Source organism: Rhinopithecus roxellana, chromosome 15, assembly GCF_007565055.1.
Source record: "Rhinopithecus roxellana isolate Shanxi Qingling chromosome 15, ASM756505v1, whole genome shotgun sequence".
NCBI lineage: Eukaryota > Metazoa > Chordata > Mammalia > Primates > Cercopithecidae > Rhinopithecus > Rhinopithecus roxellana.
The window spans coordinates 824,734-847,410 of NC_044563.1; the positions used below are offsets into that span (position 1 = coordinate 824,734).

General features: G+C 65.3%; 1 protein-coding gene across 1 annotated transcript in view; it reads left to right on the forward strand.

Annotated features, from left to right (window-relative positions):
* Positions 1–4,612: 4,612 nt before the first annotated feature.
* The window catches only part of MUC5B (mucin 5B, oligomeric mucus/gel-forming), a 38,973-nt gene continuing 20,908 nt past the window's right edge, over positions 4,613–22,677 (forward strand). The window contains exons 1-30 of the mRNA XM_030917735.1: positions 4,613–4,682; positions 7,162–7,218; positions 7,704–7,775; positions 8,113–8,374; positions 8,529–8,643; positions 8,807–8,897; positions 9,174–9,280; positions 10,423–10,624; positions 11,016–11,141; positions 11,538–11,655; positions 11,756–11,894; positions 12,238–12,348; positions 12,689–12,758; positions 13,163–13,300; positions 13,706–13,870; positions 14,158–14,252; positions 14,355–14,481; positions 14,731–14,986; positions 15,511–15,566; positions 15,987–16,084; positions 16,324–16,475; positions 16,883–17,021; positions 17,101–17,211; positions 18,182–18,358; positions 18,721–18,960; positions 20,811–20,967; positions 21,379–21,507; positions 21,740–21,884; positions 21,986–22,029; positions 22,115–22,312. Of these exons, the coding sequence (XP_030773595.1) occupies positions 4,613–4,682; positions 7,162–7,218; positions 7,704–7,775; positions 8,113–8,374; positions 8,529–8,643; positions 8,807–8,897; positions 9,174–9,280; positions 10,423–10,624; positions 11,016–11,141; positions 11,538–11,655; positions 11,756–11,894; positions 12,238–12,348; positions 12,689–12,758; positions 13,163–13,300; positions 13,706–13,870; positions 14,158–14,252; positions 14,355–14,481; positions 14,731–14,986; positions 15,511–15,566; positions 15,987–16,084; positions 16,324–16,475; positions 16,883–17,021; positions 17,101–17,211; positions 18,182–18,358; positions 18,721–18,960; positions 20,811–20,967; positions 21,379–21,507; positions 21,740–21,884; positions 21,986–22,029; positions 22,115–22,312 (3,967 nt within the window). The remainder of the gene's footprint in view (positions 4,683–7,161; positions 7,219–7,703; positions 7,776–8,112; positions 8,375–8,528; positions 8,644–8,806; positions 8,898–9,173; positions 9,281–10,422; positions 10,625–11,015; positions 11,142–11,537; positions 11,656–11,755; positions 11,895–12,237; positions 12,349–12,688; positions 12,759–13,162; positions 13,301–13,705; positions 13,871–14,157; positions 14,253–14,354; positions 14,482–14,730; positions 14,987–15,510; positions 15,567–15,986; positions 16,085–16,323; positions 16,476–16,882; positions 17,022–17,100; positions 17,212–18,181; positions 18,359–18,720; positions 18,961–20,810; positions 20,968–21,378; positions 21,508–21,739; positions 21,885–21,985; positions 22,030–22,114; positions 22,313–22,677) is intronic.

Genomic DNA, 22,677 nt, shown 5'->3' on the forward strand with positions numbered 1-22,677 from the left:
GGGGAAGCCGAGGCCTTCACACAGGGCAGGGGCCATCCTGGGGGGGGTCTCTGTGTCTTGCAGCCCCTGTGCAGGGCATCCTTAGAGCAGGGGCAGCTCAGGGCACTGGGATGTCCAGGTCCTGCCATCCCACAGCTTCACTTCCTGCCAGGTGATTCCACGCCCCCATTCATGCCTGTCGCTCAGTGGCCCGGGGTCTAAGGGCCATGAAGACCCAATGTGCCCCCACCTGCTGCTTCTGGACACCAGGCACTGGCTCTGAGACCCCTGGGCTTTGCTGGACACCTCCTCAGGTATACTGGGCCAGGGGACAGGGGCCTGGCCATCCCAACACCCAGGAGCAAGCAGCCCGTCACCTGCCAGGGGCCCCGAGGCCTGGAACACCTTCCTACTGGGCCCACTCAGCGCTGGACCTGTCCCGCTCGGTCACACACTGGGACCCTCGGCCCAGGAGCAGGTGCGCCCCCAGGAGCGTGGGTGTGGCCAGGAGCCGGGGGGAGCCCCGTGCCAGGGAGCAGGAGGCTGCCGAGGTGAAGAGTCCCACACAGTCACCACCCCCTGTCCCCAGCACAGCCTGGGGCCTGGCTCCGAGCAGACCAAGAGTCCATCCCTGCTTTGTGACCCCCTGGGCTGTGCCTGATACCCCAGGTGTCCAGTGTGGAGCTGGGGCCCAGCTCAGTGCCCAGGGGCTGATGGATGCTGGGGCCCAGCTCAGTGCCCAGGGGCTGATGGATGCTGGGGCCCGGCTCACTGCCCAGGGGCTGATGGACACAGGGGCCCGGCTCAGTGCCTGGGAGCTGATGGACCCTAGGGTCTGACTCAGTGCCCGGGGCCTGATGGATGCTGGGGTCCAGCTCAGTGCCCAGGGGCTGATGGATGCTGGGGCCTGGCTCAGTGCCTGGGAGCTGATGGACCCTAGGGTCTGGCTCAGTGCCCGGGGCCTGATGGATGCTGGGGCCCAGCTCAAACCTGCATCGCTGTGGTTGGGGGAGGGGAAGGTTGAGCCACATGGGGACCCCAGCCCCAGGGACGACTCTTTGCGGCGGCCAAGCCCTCCAGGTGGCTCCCCAGGGCTGAGGGGCTGGGCTTGGGGCAGCTGGTGAGAGCAGATGGTGGCTCTGACCACTGGTGCCTGGAGGGCCTCTGGAGGGGTCTGTGGGGTCCCAGGCAGGTCCTCATTCATGGTGGGATTAATCCCCCTTGGGTTCCGTGTCACCCAGGCTGCCCCTTTGTCCCCACTACTCCCTGGCCAGATGATAGACAGTAACCCGCCCAGGGCTGGAACTGGCTCAGACCCCGTCAGAGCCGCAGGGCAAGTTCTTGGCACGTCTGAGGCGGGAGGCTCCTCTGCGCTGCAGGAGGCTATGCCCGGCCCCCCTTCCCGGCAGGAACCGGCTGCGTCCCTTTCCTTCCTTTATCTCCTGTTTTCAGCGCCTTCAACTGTGAAGACGCAAACTCTTCAAACACACTGAGCAAACAGGCCAGACTCCCGGGGCCGCATCCGGGATGTCTCAATAGCTGTGGCCTTGACGTCCACCTCGGACCCCTGCCCCGGACCCAGCCCAGTCCCCAAGGGGCCCTCTGCCCGGGGAGGTGCCTAGTGGGAGGGACGAGGGCAAAGTCAGGGCCCCCACTTGTTTGGTGTCACTACGTGCCAGTGGCCACAGGCGGGCGAGGCTCTTCCAGGGTGGAGGCGGGGAGGGTTGGACCACAGGCACTGAGCTGGGACAGGGGAGCTGCTGAGGGTCCCAGCTCTGCCGGGAGAAAATGCTATCTCGCTGATGCAGAGGTGCCCGGCCCGCTTGAGCTGGGGGTGAGGGGACTGCTCCCCAGTGGGCCACCAGCCCCCATGAAGGCCGCAGACACTGGCCGTGGTCAGGGAGGGCAGGGGACAGGAGTAGGGGCCAGCAGGGGAGACCCCAGGCTTGGCCCCAGCACCCAGGTGGGCATCAGCTTGTGAGCTGGAGCCGCGGGCACGGAGTGGGGAGACCACGAGGGCTAGTGGCCGAGGTGGGAGACCTGGGTGGGTGTGTTGTGGGGACATCTGCAGCAGAGGCCCGGGCAGCAGGCACACCCCTCCCCCCGGGTGCGAGGGACAAGGCGCCACAGTGTCAGGGAGCCCCCCATTTGCCCAGCCTGGCCTGGAGCAGGCAGGTAGGCCAGGGACAGGGGTCTGGCTGGGGCCTGGGAGCAGTCACAGCCATGAGCCAGGGGTGGGGGCTCTGGCCCACCCTCCAGACCATCCTCAAGGCCCACTGGCCCAGGCATTCCCTCCCACCCCTCCCGCAGTGCCGTGCTGCAGCGGGGACTACCATCCCGGATATGAAAGAGAGCTTGGAGACTCCAGCCAGAGACCTCGGAAACTTCAGCTTTGGAAATGATGTCAGTGGTGTGGGGGGAGCACAGGCTCTGGAGTCCCAGAAGTGAGCGGGGAGCAGGCGTCTGCACTGTGCTGAGATCTGGGAGACCCCTCCTCCAGCCCAGGCACAGGGCCAGGCAGAAGCCCAAGGTGTGCCCTGAGTTAAAGAAACCGCCACAAAGGGAGAAGGCAGGTCCCAGCTTCCGCCACAGGCCTTGCGCTCTGAGCAGTCGCCTGGGGGCCTCAGCCATGAGGGGGTGACAGGTGGCAAAATGGGCCAGGTCCATTCACATTGCTGTGCAGGTGTCTCTGCCCTCCATTTCTAGAACGTTCCCATCTTCCCAAGCTGAAACCCTGTCCCCATGAAACACCAGCTCCCCATCCCCTCTCCCAGCCCCTGGCGCCCACGGTCCATGCTCTGTTTCTGCGGGTCTCATGACTCCAGGGGCAGCACACGAGCGGCCCCTTCTGCCTTTGTCCTCTGTGTCCACCTACCTCACTCTGCACAGTGTCCCCAGCTTCCCCCCTGGAGCAGCCTGGGCCAGCCTCTCTTTTTCACGGCTGAACTCTATTCCACCACACGGATCGGCCTCACAATGCTGGCCCAGTCCTCCATCCAGGACACGTGGGCAGCTTCTGCCCTTTGTCAGTGATGCTGCTGTGAACATGGGGGTGCAAATGTCCCTCATGACCCGCCTTCAGTTCTTCCGGGGACAGACCCAGAGTGGAGTTGCTGGTCACCCCCACCGGCAGGGCACAGGGCTCCGGGTCGCCACGTCTCTGCCAACACTTCTTACTTCTTGTGTTTCTTGATCCCCGCCATCCTATTGAGCGTGAGGTCAGAAGCTTTGAAGACGGGCTTTCCTCTTGCCCCAGAAATTCCACTTCTAAGAATTTAACTTCAGAAAGCCAAACGCAGGGGAGCTGGCGCAGGGCCCCCGTGGCGGGGACTGTTACACAAACAAAACAACAGACCTGGAAGCCAACCTAGGGTCCCCGTGGGGTCGGACGAGGTCACACCACCCGACCTGGTGCTTCCCGGAAGCCTAGGGTCTGTGCCACGGAGCGTTCAGGACGCTGGTGGCCAGGGAGCCAGAGGGTGGGAGCATCTCAAGTGCAGGTCACACGGGCAGGAGGCGTTTGCAGGAGGTGTTTGCAGCGCGGACGGAGTGTCCTGTAGATGACACTGTCTGCCCTGTAGATGACGTTGGTCAGGGAGGTTTACCACGTGGCCCCCGGGGAAGCCCACCTGGCCCCAGTGGAAGGTGCTAGGCTTCTGCGGCTCCCACCTGGGGCAGGCTGAGGACCCCGGGCAGGTCCAGGACCTCCAGGAGTCGCTGCTTCCTCAACCCTGCCAAGGTTAATGAGGGGCCCAGAGTGAGGTGGAGGCCAAAGGGGACTCAGGGCTGGAGACTCTGGCCTGGCTGGATCAGGGCTGGCATTGGACAAGCACAGCTGACTCCCGATGTGCATGGCCAGGGGACACTCTGGGCCTCAGTTTCCCTTGAACATGAACTTTGAAACAGATGAGCCCAGAGACCTCCCATGGTCTTCAAGGGGTTCTGGTCAGCTGGGCTGGGATCTCTAGAAATGGGGCCTCCTCCAGGGACTCCCACAAGCCACCCAGACTGAGCATCCTGGCCACGTGCACGCCTGAGCTGAGCAGGAGCCTCCCGGCCTTCCCGCTGGCTGAGCAGTGGCCGGAGAGGAGCTCCAGCCTCGTGGGCCCTCCCCAGGCCTTGGGCACCCATGGTGGAGCTGGGGGAGCTCCACCATGCCCCAGTGGGGGGGCACCCACTGGCTGGGGGAGCTGCCCAGAGGCTGGGGTTCCCTCTCAGCAGGAGCCAGAGTGGGGCTGAGTGTGAGACAGGCTGGCTGACCACCGTTTCCGGGGACCCTGTGTCCAAGGCCAGCCCTGCCCTCCAGCAGCTTTGCCATCTAGGAAGGTGCCAGGCGGGATGGGCCCTTCTCCTCTCCCTTCCAATTCTCAGAAGCTGCTGGGGGTGGGGGCGTCCTGGGCCTCAGGGCACAGAGCTGCAAATCCTTCCTGATCCAGGCCTCTCCCCTGCCACAGCCCCTCCCCGAGAGCAAACACACGTGGCTGGCGCGGGAAAGAGCAGGGTGCCCTGCGTGGCCTGGCCTGGCTTAAGGCCAAGACTCCCTGCTACATAAGCTGGGGCCCCCAGGGGAGCAAGCACCCGGCCCGGCTCCCTCCCTGCCCGTCCGCACCCCCCACCTGTGCCAGTCCCCAGGATGGGTGCCCTGAGCACGTGCCGGACGCTGGTGTTGGCTCTGGCGGCCGTGCTCCTGGTGCAGCAGGCAGGTAAGAGCTCCCCACTCAGCCCCCTCTCGGATGCTGTCTTCACGGTGGGGATCTCTGCAGGCCGCTTGCCTGGGACCTTCTCCTGCAGAGTGGACAGGTAGATCCCCCTAGGATCCCGAGTGTCCTGGATGGGACCCTACGTGTCCCCAACACAGAGCTCCCTGGCCCCATGGGCCCACAGTGTCAGGGAACTCAGGGACTGGCTTGGATGGGATGTCCAGGGGAAGTTGGGCCCCTGACCTCAGGACAAGGACCCTGGGAGACCACCGAAAGGGTCTTGGTCTTGGGGGTGAGACAGGAGTGGGCAATGGGGGAGGGGCCACGGCTGCGGGTCTCTCTGGAGCCCTGTGAGGCCCAGACATCAGAGTGAACAGGGGTGGGCTTAGTGTGGGCCCCTGCCCAGGACCGGCTTTGCCCTTCACGACCCGCCTGGGGATCACAGCTGGCAGGGCAGGTGAGGGTACCACCCTCAAGGGTTGCACAGCCAGCCACGAGAGCCCCGGCCTCAACCCACGCGTGACTCCCACAGGTCATCTGCGGGTATCTCAGGCCGCACGGGCTGCCTGGCTCTCAGCCAAGCTTTTTCCTTCGTCTGCTGTCTCTTGGCCAGAGCCGCAGCTTTAATACTTACTGTCAACAGAGAAAGATGCGGCCCCAGGGGCCACCTGGAGACACCCAGCCGGGCTGGCCAGGAGGCAGCCGCAGCCCCTCCCTGCCCTGCCATCCACCCCCTCCCAAGCTTGGGATCTGGGCTAGGCAGGCGAGGCTCCCCGGGGGCTCTCTGTCCGTGGAAGGGAGGCTGGGTGGTCAGCAGGGCTGGAGGCAGGGGGCTTCCCCCAGTGGCTCCCAACTTGGGCCTGGGGGGAGCTGCCTCTGGCTGCAAGGTTTGGGTGCTGGTTTGACCAGAATAGCCACATCCTTGCATCTAGTTCTTCCAGGCCATGCAGCCTGGGCTCCCCTCACCCGAGCAGGCAGGGCCCAGGGACTGTCAGCCCCCACGTCTTCCAGTTCTCCATGCACATCCAAGTTGGTGAGATCAAGCCCTCGGCAAGGACTGTGCTTTAGTCACAAGACGCACATCCTATGGCCGGGGCAAGGCGGGCCCTGCACAGAGCGGCTTCACGTTAGGGGGCACACCCCAGGGTGATGGGATGGCTGGTGGCGGGCACTTCTCTGGCCTCAAGATGGAGGCCCAGGTGGCCCAGTCCAACAAGGGCACGGCATGGAGCAGATGACCAAGGGCGGTCAGCTTGGGTGGCGAGGGGCTGCCTGGGTGGGGAAGGGCTGCCTGGGGCTGGGCAGGGGCTGCTGGGGTGGGGAGGGGCTCCCTGGGGTAGGGAGGTGCTGCCTGGGGCGGGCGCCAGTGCGTGGGAGTGGCTGAGTGGGCCGGCACCCGTGGGCAGGGCTGTGGGCTGGGGGTTGGGGTGGAGGACACAGGGAGCAGCTGGCCTTCTGGGAAAGGCAGTCAACCTGGACCTCTGGAGGCGGCCCCTGCGGTGGTTCCCAGATGTCAGCAGGACCTGACTGGAAAAGCCAGGCAGGGCCAGGCCAGAGTGCAAACCACAGGGGCCAGCCCCTTGCTGAGCCCTGACCGTGCTGTGGGGGCTGGGGCCTCACCTCCCGCCTCCCCAGGAAGCACAGGTTTGGGCTGGGCCATCTCAGATCAGGCTCCAGGGAGGAGCTCTGGGGCCCGGTGAAGGGGGCACCCCAACCCAAACCGAGCAGACAATGGCCTGGGGGCCGGGGGGCCAGGGGGCCTCAGAGTCCTGGGGTTGGCGCTGCCTCTTCCCAGGCTCTTAGCCCAGAGTCCAGCCTCCATGGGACTGGTGGGTGAGGCCTTGCCCAGAGGTGGTGGTCAGCCTGGGGGACCTTGGCGCCATCCCAGTATTCTACAGCCCCGAGGCCTGCCCCCACCCCGCCCCACTCGCCCGGACTTAGGGATCTAGTTCGAAACTGGCTCTGGGCTTAGGTTTCTGCTAAGTCACGCCTGGAAGGTTCCAAGTGTGTCCTCCCAACAAAGCTGGGCTTTGTCCTTCTCCAGGGGACGTGTGGGATGAGGCGGAATCCCCCCTTGGGGCGGCCAACGCCTTTTCCTGATTCCGTTTTCTCCCCCATCACTTCAGAAGGAGGCACCATCCCTGCATGTCAGTCGGGGAGGGCTGGGGTCCCTGGACAGGTGCAGGTCGTGCCGGGGGCAGCTCAGGGCTCCCAGCTGGAGGCTTCCATCCCACAGGCTTTCCACAGCATTGAGTGGCGGGGGAGGGATCTGTGGTTGACGGTTGGGGTGGCCTGAGCGGCTGGGGAGGAGTCCCGGCCTTGGCCAGAGTGTGCTGTGCGGGTGACCCTGCAGAGCGTGGAGACAGTCACCGTGGACCCCACATGAGGCTGCCGCACCAGGGATGTAGCCGGGTCCACGGTCGGGTTCGTGGCCAGCAGCCACATCTGGTTCCTCATTGACTCCCATCCCCTCTTCCCACAGAGAACCGGGGCCCTGCGGAGCCGAGCTGGGGGAGCGCAGGGCCCACCACAGATGGCGGTACGTGGCCAGGCTCGGGTGGGGGGTTCCTGACCAGGCTGGAGGTGCTGGGATTTGGGCTGGGACAGGCAGAGGCCTCTCCGAGCAGCCATGCATCCGACAGAGACCCTCCCTGGGTCCCCTGCCCAGGACAATGTCCGGCACCTGAGGCGGAGCTGAATGCTCCAAAGAAGAGGAAAGTGCAAAGCAGAGAGACGTGCGCACACACATGCACACACACACGCACACACACACGCACACACGTGCAGGCACACGTGCGTCCACACTTGCACCAGCACACACACGTGTGCACACAGGCCAAAACACAAGGCAGCAGTGTTTGTGAGCAGACAGGGCCAAGGGTAGAGGGGCTGCCTTGTCCCCAGCCCATCAGTTTCGGGCTCCCCTTCAACTCTGGTGGCTGGCGAGGAGGGTGGGACCCGGGGAGGGCGTCTCTGCTGCCCCTTCCCGGCCACGTTCCTGGGGTGACCGGCCTTCGCCCACAGGTGCCCCGACGTCCTCGCCCACCCGGCGTGTGAGCTTTGTTCCACCCGTCACTGTCTTCCCCAGCCTGAGCCGTAAGCAGACGCCGCCCCTGCTGGCTGGGAAGGGGGTGTTTGCCAGCCCCAAAGGTGGGGGCCCAGATCTAGGGGTGCAGCTGCCACCAGGTGGGGCCATTGGGCCAGACCCAGAGTCCTCCCTCTGGGCAGTCTCCTGATCACTGGCCGCCTTGGGGGATGGGGGCGGGTCAGGGTCTTGGAGCGAAATAGAGGCAGCCCAGGGTGAACCAGGCAGGGCACAGCCAGCAGCCGACCATGGGCTTTTCTGCTCCAAAAACCAGGGCGCCTCAGCCCAGGGGAGGCTACCCCGTGGGGGGCTGGCATGGGGGTGGGCTTCATCCCACGTTCCCCGCAGCCCTGAACCCGGCGCACAACGGGCGGGTGTGCAGCACCTGGGGCGACTTCCACTACAAGACCTTCGACGGCGACGTCTTCCGCTTTCCCGGCCTCTGCAACTACGTGTTCTCCGAGCACTGCGGCGCTGCCTACGAGGACTTCAACGTCCAGCTGCGCCGAGGCCTGGTGGGCTCCAGGCCTGTGGTCACCCGTGTTGTCATCAAGGCCCAGGGGCTGGTGCTAGAGGCGTCCAATGGCTCTGTCCTCGTCAACGGGCAGCGGTGAGCCGGCCACCCTGGGGAGAGGCGAGGGCTGGGCCACGTGGTATGACCTCCCCACACAGCCGTGTCTGACCTGGGCCAGGGCTGGGGTGGGGTTGGGCGGGCGGGCAGCTGGGATGGCTGGGCCCAGGGAGAGACCCAGCTGTCTGTGCAGGGAGGAGCTGCCTTACAGCCGCACTGGGCTCCTGGTGGAGCAGAGCGGGGACTATGTCAAGGTCAGCATCCGGCTGGTCCTGACCTTCCTGTGGAATGGAGAGGACAGTGCCCTGGTGAGGAAGCCCTCTCATCCCTTGCCCCTCCAGGCCTGGCCACAAAAGCCCCACCAGGGGTTGAGGGATGCCTCCCTGGGCTTGGGGTCACAGGGCTTGGGGCATGCTGCCAGTGGGGGGATCAGAAGTCCTGAGCCTGGAGCTGCTCCTCCCCCACTCTCAGCTGGAGCTGGACCCCAAATACGCCAACCAGACCTGTGGCCTGTGCGGGGACTTCAACGGCCTCCCAGCCTTCAACGAGTTCTACGCCCACAGTGAGTGCCACCTGGGTGAGGGGGCGGTGACTGATTATGTCAACCAGCCAAGGGTCACAGTCCCATGGAGGCTGGGAGGGGGTAGAGTGGGGACCGGGCACCGGGCAGGGAGGGGCCGCAAGGGCTGTGCCCTACATGGTGGGAGGAGCGCCCGTCGGGGACATCGGGCCCTAGGCAGGAGTGGGAGTCCTCTGGCCTGGGCACAGGAAGTGGGAGCCCATACCCTGTCCCCAGGATCCCCTCAGAGCCACCACACTCCTGCTTTCTTCCCGGCAGACGCCAGACTGACCCCGCTCCAGTTTGGGAACCTGCAGAAGTTGGATGGGCCCACGGAGCAGTGCCCGGACCCGCTGCCCTTGCCGGCCAGCAATTGCACAGACGAGGTGAATTTCCCCCCAGCCCCCAGCTCCTGGGCAGGGACGGCCTCCAGAGGTGAGCCCCTTGCTCCTGGGCAGGGATGACCTCCAGGTCGGGGGGAGCCAGGCCGAGGTCTGAGGAACGTTCCCAGCTGGAGGAGAGATGGTGGCGTTGGAGGGAGGCCTGGCAGCCACCCTCTGTGTGCTCAGTTCCATGGTACACACTGTCCGAGTGTGGTGATGTGCATGTTCCTCAGGCCATGCGTGTTCCCAGCTGTGCGAGCAAATATAGGCCCATGCTGCACGGGCTGGGCTGAGGGTGGGTACTCTGGGAGCCTGGAGCCAGCTCTTCCCACCAGCAGGGGGACTCAGAAGGGGCCTGGAGGCTCCAGGATCCCTAAATCAGCAGAATCTCTGAGCCTTAAATTGTGCATTGAATGACAGCAGCAGCCCCCCTGGGAGCCGGGCCCCACAGCCGGCAGCCCGGGGCCTGGGAAGGGAGGACACTCAGCACTGGACTACCCTGAACTTGCCAGGCTACCCGGAGAGGGAGGGCTGCCACCTCCCCTCCTTGGCTCCGCCTCCTGGGGCGGGGCCTGCACCTGCCCTCCTTGGCTCCGCCTCCTGGGGCAGGGTCTGCACCTCCCCTCCTTGGCCCCACACCTCCCCTTCTTGGCCCCGCACCTCCCCTCCTTGGCCCCGCACCTCCCCTCCTTGGCCCCGCACCTCCCCTCCTTGGCCCCGCCTCCTGGGGCGGGGTCTGCACCTCCCCTCCTTGGCTCTGCCTCCTGGGGCGGGGTCTGCACTTGCCCTCCTTGGCTCCACCTCCTGGGGTGGGGTCTGCACCTTTCTTCAGAGAGGCGGGGCCTCCACCTCCCCTGCTTGGCTCCGCCTCCTGGGGCAGGGTCTGCACCTTTCTTGGGCGCTCACTCCGTGGGCAGGCACATCCCAGGTGGGGGATTCAGAGTCATGGGTCACTCCCCAAGGGCCAAGCAGAGCTCTGCACCGGCAGCTACACGGCCACAGTGGGTGGAAGGGATGGGGCTGGGTACAAGAAACCCGGATGGGGAGAGGGCTTCCCAGCCTGGCCTGCCATGGGTCCTGTTCCAGCACTGTGGCAGCCCCCATGGAGAGCAGGGGTGCCCAGCCTGGCCCACTGTGCTCCCCAGGAAGGCATTTGCCATCACACCCTGCTGGGGCCAGCCTTTGCGGAGTGCCACGCACTGGTGGACAGCGCCCCGTACCTGGCTGCCTGCGCCCAGGACCTGTGCCGCTGCCCCACCTGCCCATGCGCCACCTTTGTGGAATACTCACGCCAGTGCGCCCACGCAGGGGGCCAGCCGCAGAACTGGAGGCGCCCTGAGCTCTGCCGTGAGTGCTCCCAGGGCCTTTGACAAGGATTGCGCTGGAGAGAAGGGGCATTGGGAGCACTTTGGGGGCCATGGGGGGGGTGGGGAGGCCTGGGGGACAGGGGTGGAGGGCAAAGGACACACCCCAGGCACAGTGGGCAGAGGCCACCCCAGGACCCCAGGAGGGGATGGTGCCTCCGGGGGCTACAGGAGAAGAAGAGGCTGTGCAGGTGGTGGGGGCTGGGACTGGAGGGTGGAGCTGCCATGATGAGGGGCATCAGGGCCACCCCCAGGCCCAGCTCTGGCTTCTGCGGACTTGACGGCATGTGGAAGGCAGTGGAAGGCGGCTGGGGCTGACCACGCGGGCAGTACAGGGCCCTTCCCCTGGCCCAGTCCCGCCTCCTTTTGTGCAGCCCGGACCTGCCCTGTCAACATGCAGCACCAGGAGTGTGGCTCACCCTGCGTGGACACCTGCTCCAACCCCCAGCGTGCGCAGCTCTGCGAGGACCACTGCGTGGATGGCTGCTTCTGCCCCCCAGGCAGGTCTCGCGTGCCCTGGGCCCCCTCAGGGGGCTTTCATGTCCCTGTTCCCAGCCCCGCTGCCAGCCTCATCAGTCCTGGAAGCAGAGTCCCTCATGTCAGAGGGTCCCACCAGAGGGCCCAGGGTGGGAAGGGCACTGGCTGGGAGGGTGCCAGAAGACCCGACGGTGCGTGGAGGGAGGCAGAGCAGTGCCATGAGCCAGCTGGGTCTGGTAGGGAAACTGAGGCCCAGAGGTGCTTGGTGTTCATCCAAGCGGGTGGGGCTCAGGGCAGGGGTAGTGTCCTGGAGCAGGAGTTCCTCCCCGAGGGAGGCAGCTTGTCCCCAAGGCTGGGGGTCTTCTGACCTTGGTGTCCCCCGTGCATGGGCCGGTCCTGCCTCACGCCCCGCCCCACAGGCACGGTGCTGGATGATGTCACACACTCTGGCTGCCTGCCCCTCGAGCAGTGCCCCTGCACCCACGGCGGCCACACCTACAGCCCGGGCGCCTCCGTCAACACCACCTGCAGCTCCTGGTACCTATGAACCCGCCAGCCTCCACCTGGGGTGGGGGTGTGGAGGGTGGGGCCCACCTCCTCCTGACATGTCTGTTCTGCTCATGGCCTCCCTCCCCAGCACCTGCTCTGGGGGGCTGTGGCAGTGCCAGGACCTGCCGTGCCCTGGCACCTGCTCCGTGCAGGGTGGGGCCCACATCTCCACCTACGACGAGAAACTTTACGACCTGCATGGCGACTGCAGCTACGTTCTGTCCAAGGTCTGGGCACAGGGCTGTGTCTCCGGACACCCAGGCCCTCCCGGGATCCGCACGCCTCTTCTGCCCAGGGGAGGCCCCCACGATGGTCACAGAGGGCCGGATGTCCCTGCTGGGGGGGAGCCCTGGGCCCCCATGATGGTCATAGAGGGGTGGTTCTCCCTGCTGAGCATCACGGGGCCAAGAAGCCCCCAGGCCCTGAGACAAGCCACTGGGAGGTGACCGGAGGTGCCAAGGGCCACCTCCCCACGGAGACACATCCCCCACATGGGCGTCCCCAGCACGCTTTTGGGGGGCCCCCACATCATCGAGCCAGGCCCAATGCATGCGTGGGTCCTTCCCCCAGAAATGTGCTGATAGCAGCTTCACCGTGCTGGCCGAGCTGCGGAAGTGCGGACTGACGGACAACGAGAACTGCCTGAAGGCCGTGACGCTCAGCCTAGACAGCGGGGACACGGTGAGTTACTCTTAGCCTGGATGGCGGGGACACGGTAAGGGCCTGGCTGGGGCCCTGGGCTGGGACAGGAAGGGGCGTACGAAGGTGTGCAGGGAGCGAGCATGGTCAGGTCCCCCCTCCTGCCCTGAGGTCAGGTCCCCCTCCAGCCCCAAAGTCAGGTTCCCCCTCCAGCTCCAAGGTCAGACCCTCCCGGGGGGAAAATGCAGAGCCCACCGCAGGTCCAGGCCTGAGCTTCTTGTGGGCTGTCCGCAATGGGGGCCCCTGGGCAGGCCACCCCCTCATTTGAGAGTCGGAACAGGTTCCTCTCCAGAGCTGACCTCCTGCCCACCTCCTCCCGCAGGCCATCCGGGTCCAGGCAGACGGCAGCGTGTTCCTCAACTCCATCTACACGCAGCTGCCCCTGTCGGCAGGTACGTGGCTCTCCCAGGACGGCTGGGCCGGGTGGCGCCTCCTAGCAGGGGCGGCTCCCACAATCTGGGCAGCGTCCGCTCCATCCCCTGCTAGTTCTCCGTGGCCTTGGGCAGCTCCAAGAGCTTCCTGTGCTCGGTTTCTCATCTGCAGAGTGGGAATGCCAGGCTCCCATCCAGGCAGCTGTGGGGAACCCACATCCAACTCGCTCAGCCCCGCTCTGTCGGGGAGCCCAGAGTCTCCACCTGAGCCCGCTTGGCGGCCACAGGCCTGGGACAGGGAGCATGAGGGCTCCTGGCCACTCCTGGGTCTCATTCCCGGGCCTCAGTGGGGATGCCCTGCCCCTCCCATCTGACCAGATCTGGCCCTGCACCCCTGACCGGCCTCTCTCCCACACTCCCGGCAGCCAACATCACCCTGTTCACACCCTCGAGCTTCTTCATCGTGGTGCACACAGGCCTCGGGCTGCAGCTGCTGGTGCAGCTGGTGCCGCTCATGCAGGTGTTTGTCAGGCTGGACCCCGCCCACCAGGGCCAGATGTGCGGTGAGGCTGGGCAGGAGCCTTCAGGGACAGGGCCAGTGGGGACAGGGGCCTGGACTAGCGCCAGGCTGCAGGGAGGGGCAGGCAGAGGCGGGCAGGGGACAAGGGAGAGGGCTGCTCCCAGGGCAAGGCTGAGACCCTGGTGCCAGCACAGGACGCCAACATCTGACTGGTGGCCCCGGAAGCAACCAGCCGGGAGGTTGGAGCAGGCAGCCCTGCCCTGGCTCAGGCCAGCTTTGCACAGGGGCTGCCCCCCACTGGGGCTTATCTGCAGAGGGTTCTGGAAGTAGAATCCTGGGACAGGGCTCCCAGCCGTTCCACCCTGTGTGGTGCCTAGAGGGATGGCAGGGGCCAGGAGCCGGATGGGCCCAACAGCGGCTGCTGACATCCCCCAACCCTGGCTCGCAGGCCTGTGTGGGAACTTCAACCAGAACCAGGCTGACGACTTCACAGCCCTCAGCGGGGTGGTGGAGGCCACAGGCGCAGCCTTCGCCAACACCTGGAAGGCCCAGGCCGCCTGTGCCAATGCCAGGAACAGCTTTGAGGACCCCTGCTCCCTCAGTGTAGAGAATGGTACTCCTCGCCCCCACCCCCACAGTCACCCCAGGCTCAAGTGCCACCTAGCACCTTCCTGTCCCTTGGGCCACGGGGACCCCGGGTGGGATTGGGGACCCCATGGAGGCGGGTGGAAGGCATTGGGAGGAGGTGCTTGGGATCAGGCGGCCAGAATCCCCCAAGGCGCAGCAGGTAAGCCCCAAATTCCAACTCACTGTTCCCCAGGCTGAGGGGGTGCAGGCCTGCATGTTGGGGGTGTGGGCTTCGTGGCAGGGCATGGAGATGGGGCCGGGTCTTCCCCACAGAGAACTACGCCCGGCACTGGTGCTCACGCCTGACTGACCCCACCGGCTCCTTCTCGCGCTGCCACTCCGTCATCAACCCCAAGCCTTTCCACTCGGTAAGAGGCCGTGAGGCCAGATCCCTACGCCTGAGCAGGATGGGTGGGGGAGCCCTGGTGGGCTGGGGTCCCTGACGCCCCGATGCCCGCCCACCTCCGCAGAACTGCCTGTTTGACACCTGCAACTGTGAGAGGAGCGAGGACTGCCTGTGTGCCGCACTGTCCTCCTATGTGCACGCCTGCGCCGCCAAGGGCGTGCAGCTCAGCGGCTGGAGGGACGGCATCTGCAGTGAGTGCCTGCACTGGAGGGGGGATGTGTCCACGCTGCGTGGGGTCGGGGGACCCTGGCCAGCAGCAGCCGTCACTCACACGGTTCTCAGCCCAGAGCTTTGTGCCTCCTCATCCCAGCCTCGCAAGAACCTCGTATCCTTGCGATCGCCACGTCACAGACAGGGATGCTGAGTTGAAGATGGGGTGGGCTGGGGCTGGCCAGGCTGCTCGGCTGCTGACCTGTCCTCCCTGGTCCCACCGACCATAGCCAAGTACATGCAGAACTGCCCCAAGTCCCAGCGCTACGCCTACGTGGTGGACGCCTGCCAGCCGACTTGCCGCGGCCTGAGTGAGGCCGACGTCACCTGCAGCGTTTCCTTTGTGCCTGTGGATGGCTGCACCTGCCCCATGGGCACCTTCCTCAATGACGTGGGGGCCTGTGTGCCCGCCCGGGAGTGCCCCTGCTATGTTCACGGCACCGTGCTGGCTCCTGGAGAGGTGGTGCACGACGAAGGCGCTGTGTGGTAAGGGGCTGGGCACGGGGGAAAGCAGGTCCCCGAGTGCTCCTCAAAGCCACCTCCCGCCCTCCCTGAAGGCTTCTGTGCCTCCCCCCGAGGGTTCTGAGACACGAGGGGCCAGGCTGGGGAGGGCGGCACAGGGTGGACCCAGCACATTCTAAAGAAAATTCCCGGCTGGGAAAGAGGCCAGGAGTGGAGGTGGCCCTGGGAGGATGCCTGCTGGCTGTTCTCAGCTGGGTCCAAACAGCAGCCCCTGCCAGGAAAGGTGGGTGGTCCCCACTCCCACCCTGGGTTCAAAGGCTGCTCCTAACTGCAGGGTCCTGGCTGCTTTGTCGCCCACCTGTGTGTATTTACCCACGCGCCTCCAGGGGATCTGGGGGCTCCCAGCGAACAGTGGCAGGCACCGTCCGGTCTTACGAGGAGGAGGCCAGGCTGGGGAGGCCCAGCGCTCCGTGGGGGCTCGGGAGCCTGGGGGTGGGGTCTGTGGGGTGAGGGCCGCAGGTCCAGGCCATGCCGTCCATCTCTTGTAGTTCGTGTGAGGGTGGGAAGCTGAGCTGCCTGGGAGCCTCTCTGCAGAAAAGCACAGGTAAGTGCCACCCCCGCCCCGCCCTTCCCGGCCCTGCCCCGCCCCGCGCCGCCCCTCCCCGCCCGGCCCTGCCCCACCCCGCCCCGCCCCACCCTGCCCAACCCTGCACCACGCAGCCCCGCACAGCCCCGCCCCGACTGGCCCCGACTCGTCCCACCCCACCTGAGCCCTGCCGGGCCAGGTCAGTCCTCACCTGGGCTCTGCCACAGGCACTCATGCCCCGACATGCCAGGGACAGAGGAGCCAATGGGTCTCTGCCCCGCAGTGTGGCCCTGGTGTCCTGGGGTTGGGGGCTGCAGGTGTCATGGAAGCTTTGGCTCGGGGGCTGCTAGCTTGGCCAGCAGGACAGGCTCAGGGCTGCCCAGGGTCAGTCGAGGGCCGCCCTTCCCCAGAACCCCTCCCACCAAGCTCTTCCCCCAGGGTGTGTGGCCCCCATGGTGTACCTGGACTGCAGCAACAGCTCGGTGGGCCCTGGGGCCGAGTGCCTCCGGAGCTGCCACACGCTGGACGTGGGCTGTGTGAGTTCCTGGCCCCGGCTGTCTCGTGCTTCAGGGAGGGGTGGGCAGGGAAGGGGTCTCAGCTTTCCCAGCTCCTGAGCCCAGGGATCTGGTGGTCCTGGAGACACTTACCCACCCGGAAGCTCCACCCCAGCCCATGAATTGCCCTGGGGCCCACTGGGTGTGCCTGTCCCAGAGGGTGAGTGGCATCTGCCTACCCTGGTGTCCAGCCCTGACTGGTACCTGCCTGGGCCCCACAGTTCAGCACACACTGCGTGTCTGGCTGTGTCTGTCCCCCTGGGCTGGTGTCAGATGGGAGTGGGGGCTGCATCGCCGAGGAGGACTGCCCCTGTGTGCACAACGAGGCCACCTACAAGCCTGGAGAGACCATCAGGGTCGACTGCAACACCTGGTGGGTCGTGGGTCCCTCAGAGGCAGCGGGCAGGGAGGGCAGCGGGCGGGGAGGGCAGCGGGTGGGGAGGGAAGGGGGCGGGGAGGGCAGCGGGCGGGGAGGGCAGGGGGCCAGCTGGCCAGGGCGAGATGAGGTCGTGACAGGAGACAGAGTGGCTGGGAAAGCCATGGGCCATCCTGTGCGTCCTCTGGAAGGTGGCCCAGGGCCAGTGGTGCTACCAGGAGCCTGGTGGGGCTGCGTGCCCTGCATTCACGGTGGGGAGTGTCACCCCTTCCACCGAGGATGGGTCAGGCTAGGCCTGGGGAGGCTGAGGCCCTGTGGTGACCTGCACAGGCCTGGGTGCTGGGTCTCAGGAAGGCCGGGAGGGCAGGCCCCTGTGAGCAGGCACCGTCCCTGGCCCCTCGCAGCACCTGCAGGAACCGGAGGTGGGAGTGCAGCCACCGGCTCTGCCTGGGCACCTGCGTGGCCTACGGGGACGGCCACTTCATCACCTTTGATGGCGAGCGTTACACCTTTGAAGGCAGTTGCGAGTACATCCTGGCTCAGGTACGCCGCCCCCTTGCCCGCTCCTGCAGGCCAGGCACGCCCCGGCCCGCGGCCAGCAGCTTGTCTCTTCCTGGCCCAGGACTACTGTGGGGACAACGCCACTCACGGGACCTTCCGCATCGTCACCGAGAACATCCCCTGTGGGACCACCGGCACCACCTGCTCCAAGGCCATCAAGCTCTTTGTGGAGGTGAGAGCGGCCCCGCTGTGAGCCCCCGACCCTGCAGCCAGCGAGCCGGCCCCAGGGAAGCTTCGTGAGGTTTCAGCTGCACCCACAGGTTTTCAGCAGTGTCCTGGCCCCGGGATGCTGTTCCAAACAGCCACAAACCAGGGGGCTTAGACAACAGAAATGCATTCTCAGTCCTGGAGCCGGAAGTCAGAGATCCAGGCGGGTAGGACCACATTCCCTGTTGAGGGCCTGGGGAGGTCCTTCCTGCCTCTCCCAGCTTCACGGGCCGCAGGCGTCCCTGGGCGGCGGTTGCCTGTGGCCTCCCGCTGTGTCTGCGTCTGTCTTCTCTTTTCGTTTTTGTTTTTCTCTTCTGTCTCTTGTAAGGACACTGGTCATTGGATTTAGGGCCCCCCAGGTAGTCCAGGACGACCTCATTTCAAGATGCTTCACTCCATCCCACCTGCAGAGACGCTTTCTCCCAATGAGGCCCCAGGCCGAGGTTCTGGGAGTTCGCATGTGGACAGACATTTCCAGGAGCCACCATTCACCCTGCCACACCCAGAGACACCCACTCCAGCAAAGGGGGGCCAGAGCTCCCGGGGAGAAAGAGCCACTGGCCGGGACACTCCCTGCAGATGGCAAGAGGGGCTGAGGACCACAGCAGATCAGGGGAGGCTGGTGTGGGGGCGTGGGGGCTGCATGCAGGGCTGGATAGGGAGCAGGGTGGGGTGGAGCCGGCCCACTGTGGCCTCTGCTACCCCCATGCGGCCCAGCATTCCCAGGCAGCCCCTGTTCCCAGCACTTCCTGGCCAGCCTCTTGCCAAACCTTCGCTGAGGGTCTCACGGACCCAGCTCGTTCCCAATGCCAGCCCCTTGTGCCAAGAGCCCCTGTGCACCTGCAGGGCCCTGCACTAGGTGGGGCATCCCCGGGTCTCAGGCCCCTCCCCGGGGGCCACAAGGTCAGTTCCGGCCGCGTCTGCCTCCCCTGCAGAGCTACGAGTTGATCCTCCAGGAGGGCGCCTTTAAGGCAGTGGCGAGGGGGCCGGGCGGGGACCCGCCCTACAAGATCCGCTACATGGGGATCTTCCTGGTCATCGAGACCCGCTGGATGGCCGTGTCCTGGGACCGGAAGACCAGCGTGTTCATCCGACTGCACCAGGACTACAAGGTGAGCTCGGGCCGTGCACTCCTCAGCCCTGCAGGACCCTCTCACAACAACAGAAACCCCAGTGCCCGGTGGGGCCTGTGGGACTCACTGACCTGTGGGTATGTGAGCCTGGCTGGTAAGGGCCCTGCCTGTGGCCTCCACAGTGGGCAGAGGGTTTTACAGGGGAGCAGGTGCCACCCAGCAGCCCACCCATGGACCCACTGCACACCTGTCCCCTGCAAGTTCACCGGGCACTGCCTGGGGAACCGGCTGCCCTCCCTCCCTCCCCCGAGGGCTCTGGACTCCAGGGCAGGCTCTGTGCTGCCTCCCATGGGTGCCTGTGGCCCCAGCTCCAGGGCCCCACTTTCTGGCTGCCTCTGCAGGGCAGGGTCTGCGGCCTGTGCGGGAACTTCGACGACCATGCCATCAATGACTTTGCCACGCGTAGCCGGTCCGTGGTGGGGGACACGCTGGAATTTGGGAACAGTTGGAAGCTCTCCCCGTCCTGCCCGGATGCCCTGGCGCCCAAGGACCCCTGCACGGCCAACCCCTTCCGCAAGTCCTGGGCCCAGAAGCAGTGCAGCATCCTCCATGGCCCTACCTTTGCCGCCTGCCGCTCCCAGGTGGGGCTTTGATCTTGGCAGGCAGGGTCTGGTGGGGACAGCGGCTGCTTCATTCCCGCTGAGAACTGGGTCTTCTGGGCACACGGCAGGGCTCCAAGGAGGGTCTGACCATGTTCCACGGCACACGGTCCTGGATGTCAGGTCCCAAGTCTGGATCTCCCATCAGCCCCGCACCTGTGCCTCCTGCCCCTGGCACGAAGCCATCTCGGCTGTTTCCCAGCCACTCCCTTGACCACAGCCTCAGCCACACCCAGAGGCTCACAGGGAGGGGTAGCCCTCGATGTGGCCCCAGCCACCCTCCTCTATGATCCCTAGACCTGCCCAATCCTCAGCGCAAACTGGAACGCCAGCCTGGCTCCCCGCCCAGCCAGGGAGGAATCAGAGATCAGCCTTAAGCAGACTTCCAAAAAGCAGTTTCCTGACCAGGCGCAGTGGCTCACGCCTGGAATCCCAGCACTTTGAGAGGCTGAGGCAGGTGGATCACCTGAGATCAGGGGTTCGAGACCAGCCTGGCCAACATGGTGAAATTCTGTCTCTACTAAAAATACAAAAATTAGCCGGGTGTGGTGGTGTGTGCCTATAATCCCAGCTACTCGGGAGGCTGAGGCAGGAGAATCCCTTGAACCCTGGAGGAGGAGGTTGCAGTGAGCCGATATTGCGCCACTGCACTCCAGCCTGAGCAAAAAGAGTGAGACTCTGTTTCAAAACAAAAAACCAAAAAACCAAAAAGCAGTTTCCTGTCATCTTAAGGAAGACTTGAGTGCCCACTTAGGCACACAGCATGGCGGTCAGAGGCTGAGATGTGGGGCTGGCATAGGGACAGCAGTGGGCACACTCGCTTGTGGGAGGCCCTGAAGCATTCTCACGTTGGCCGCCGCTTGCTCTCTTCAGAAGGCAGCTGGTGTCCCCTTGGAAGGTCCTGTGGCCTGACAAAGCTGAGCCCAGGTTCAGATGGGCCCTGAAAGGGGTGTGGGCTGCCTTGAGGAAGCAGGCAGCTCCCCATGGTCAGGACAGGTTCACAGCTCAGCTCCCTACGTGGCTGGTCTGGAAAGGAAGTGACCACTCCTTCCTTAGTGCGCAGTTCACTGCGTGCCTGGAAGAGCCTGGCATGTTCTGGGCTCACCCCAGTGACCCCTTGTCACCCCAGGGGACAAGGCCGACCCTCACAAAGCTTCCAGAGGAGACAGCAGCGTAGTGGGTGCTGGGTGGTTGGATGCTCAGACTTGGAGGGCCCTGGGCGGGGGTCACCATGGGGTTGGGTCGGCTGGAGGGAAGGCCCCCAGGTGGAAAGGAGGCCAGTACAACTGCAGTGGAGGGAGGTGGGGGTGAGGGCAGAGGGTGAGCAGGGGTGCTATGCTCCACGTGGATTTGAAACCTGTGGGCCACATGACCAGATCCACGTGATAGAAAGATCCAAAGAGCACATGTGAAGGCAGGCAGACGGACAGGTGCACAGGTGGGCAGATGGACAGGTGCACAGGTGGGCAGGTGCATAGGTGGGCAGGTGCATAGGTGGGCAGATGGAGAGGTGCACAGGTAGGCAGGTGCACAGGTGGGCAGGTGGACAGGTGGGCAGATGGGCAGGTGCATAGGTGGGCAGGTGTACAGGTGGGCAGGTGGGCAGGGATATAGCTGGAAAAGGACACAGGTGGGCTGGAGAAGTGGTGCTGGGGCAGCTCCTATTTGGGGCACGCTCTGAGGTATTCCGGGACCCAGGAGTCAGGGAGCTCAGAGAGCTGCCATGGGGGGTGTTGAAATACAAATGGTTCCAGCGACTGGCCCTGGGCCAGCCGCCCCCTGGCCGGGGGGGACCTTGGCCTGGCTGAGCTGCACCTTGGCCTCACCCCTAGGTTGACTCCACCAAGTACTACGAGGCCTGCGTGAACGACGCGTGTGCCTGTGACTCGGGTGGTGACTGCGAGTGTTTCTGCACGGCTGTGGCTGCCTACGCCCAGGCTTGCCACGACGCGGGCCTGTGTGTGTCCTGGCGGACTCCGGACACTTGCCGTGAGTCGGGCTCTGTCCGTGGTGCTGAAGGGTGGAGCAGCCTGGGCAGGGGAGGAGGTGTGACAGCCTCTGTAGGTGCATTGACCTGGGCCTGAGTCGCACACAGACATCCAACACGCATGTGCCTCCATGTGAGTGCACATGTTCCTATGCACAGAGGCAGACCTGTGCAAAACCACCAGACAGGTCACCCCAGCACGAGACGGCTCCTGGGGGACGGGAGTTCCAAGGGCAGGGCTGGGGAGTGGAGGGGAAGGTGAGGCACCACCTGGCCCAAGGCCCTGCATGTCTGGGACAAGCCTGGATCTGGCCCTGGGGACACCGGCCCCCACACCCAGGGTGGGGGCTGCCCTTCACAACAAGGGTGAGGGCCGGTGGGCGCCTCCTTAGCCTCCGCCCTCTGTGCCCCAGCTTTGTTCTGTGACTTCTACAACCCACACGGGGGCTGTGAGTGGCACTACCAGCCCTGTGGGGCACCCTGCCTAAAAACCTGCCGGAACCCCAGTGGGCACTGCCTGGTGGACCTGCCTGGCCTGGAAGGTGAGGGACAGCCTTTCTTGGATGGAGCCTCCTATCCTTGGGTTCCCGAGTGTACATGGGGGGCCGGGGTTCCCCAGGGATGTGGTGTAGGCTCCCTCAAACTGCACAATGCAAGCCTTGAGGGCAGGCCCCTGCTGGCTGGTAGGGGGCGGCTACTCCCTACAGCATGGCGTCCCTGGCTGGAGAGACTAAAGGGCCCCGGTGAGTCTTCTGCTCACTCTGCCGGCCCTAGGCTGCTACCCGAAGTGCCCACCCAGCCAGCCCTTCTTCAATGAGGACCAGATGAAGTGCGTGGCCCAGTGTGGCTGCTACGACAGGGATGGAAACTACTATGACATTGGCGCAAGAGTCCCCACAGCGGAGAACTGCCAGAGCTGGTGAGGGGGTGGGGAGCGGGTGGCGCTGGGGGAGCAGGGCTGGGGAGCAGGCCCCTCAGGCTGCCTCCCAAGCCCTCAGCTCACCTCTCCCCCACCCCCAGTAACTGCACGCCCAGTGGCATCCAGTGCGCTCATACCCTTGAGGGTAAGGAAGGGCCAGGGGGGTGGGGGAGTGGTGAGGGCCGGGGCCAGGGGCTCGAAGGCACCGGGTGACTCTGGTCCATCCCCAGCCTGCACCTGCACCTATGAGGACAGGACCTACGGCTACCAAGATGTCATCTACAACACCACCGATGGGCTTGGTGCCTGTTTGATCGCCATCTGTGGAAGCAACGGCACCATTGTCAGGAAGGCTGTGGCATGTCCTGGAACTCCGGCCACAACGCCATTCACCTTCACCACTAGCTGGGTCCCCCACTCCACGACAAGTAAGCCCTGCCTGGCTCTCCTGAGGCCCGGTCATGTCTGGGTAACAAGGAGGGAACCCCTGGGCTCTTAATGCAGGTGCCCTGAATGGTAGCAACAGTCCCAATCCACTGACCTGCCGAGCTCTGTCTAGGGGTGCACGGCCCCCCCAACACCCTGTGTGTCTTCAGGGGCTCCCCAGGAAGCCAAGGGGGCAGTAAAGCTTTCCCAGACTCCATCCCATCCCTCAGCATGGCCTATCCCAGCTGGCCGGCTCCCTCAAGGCCAGGCTGCCAGGCTCCAGTCCCTCATGCAGAAATCCTCTAACCAAGGCTAAGGCAGGCACCTGGGGTCCCCAGTATCCCACAGGGGCAGGGCCAGCCCTGGG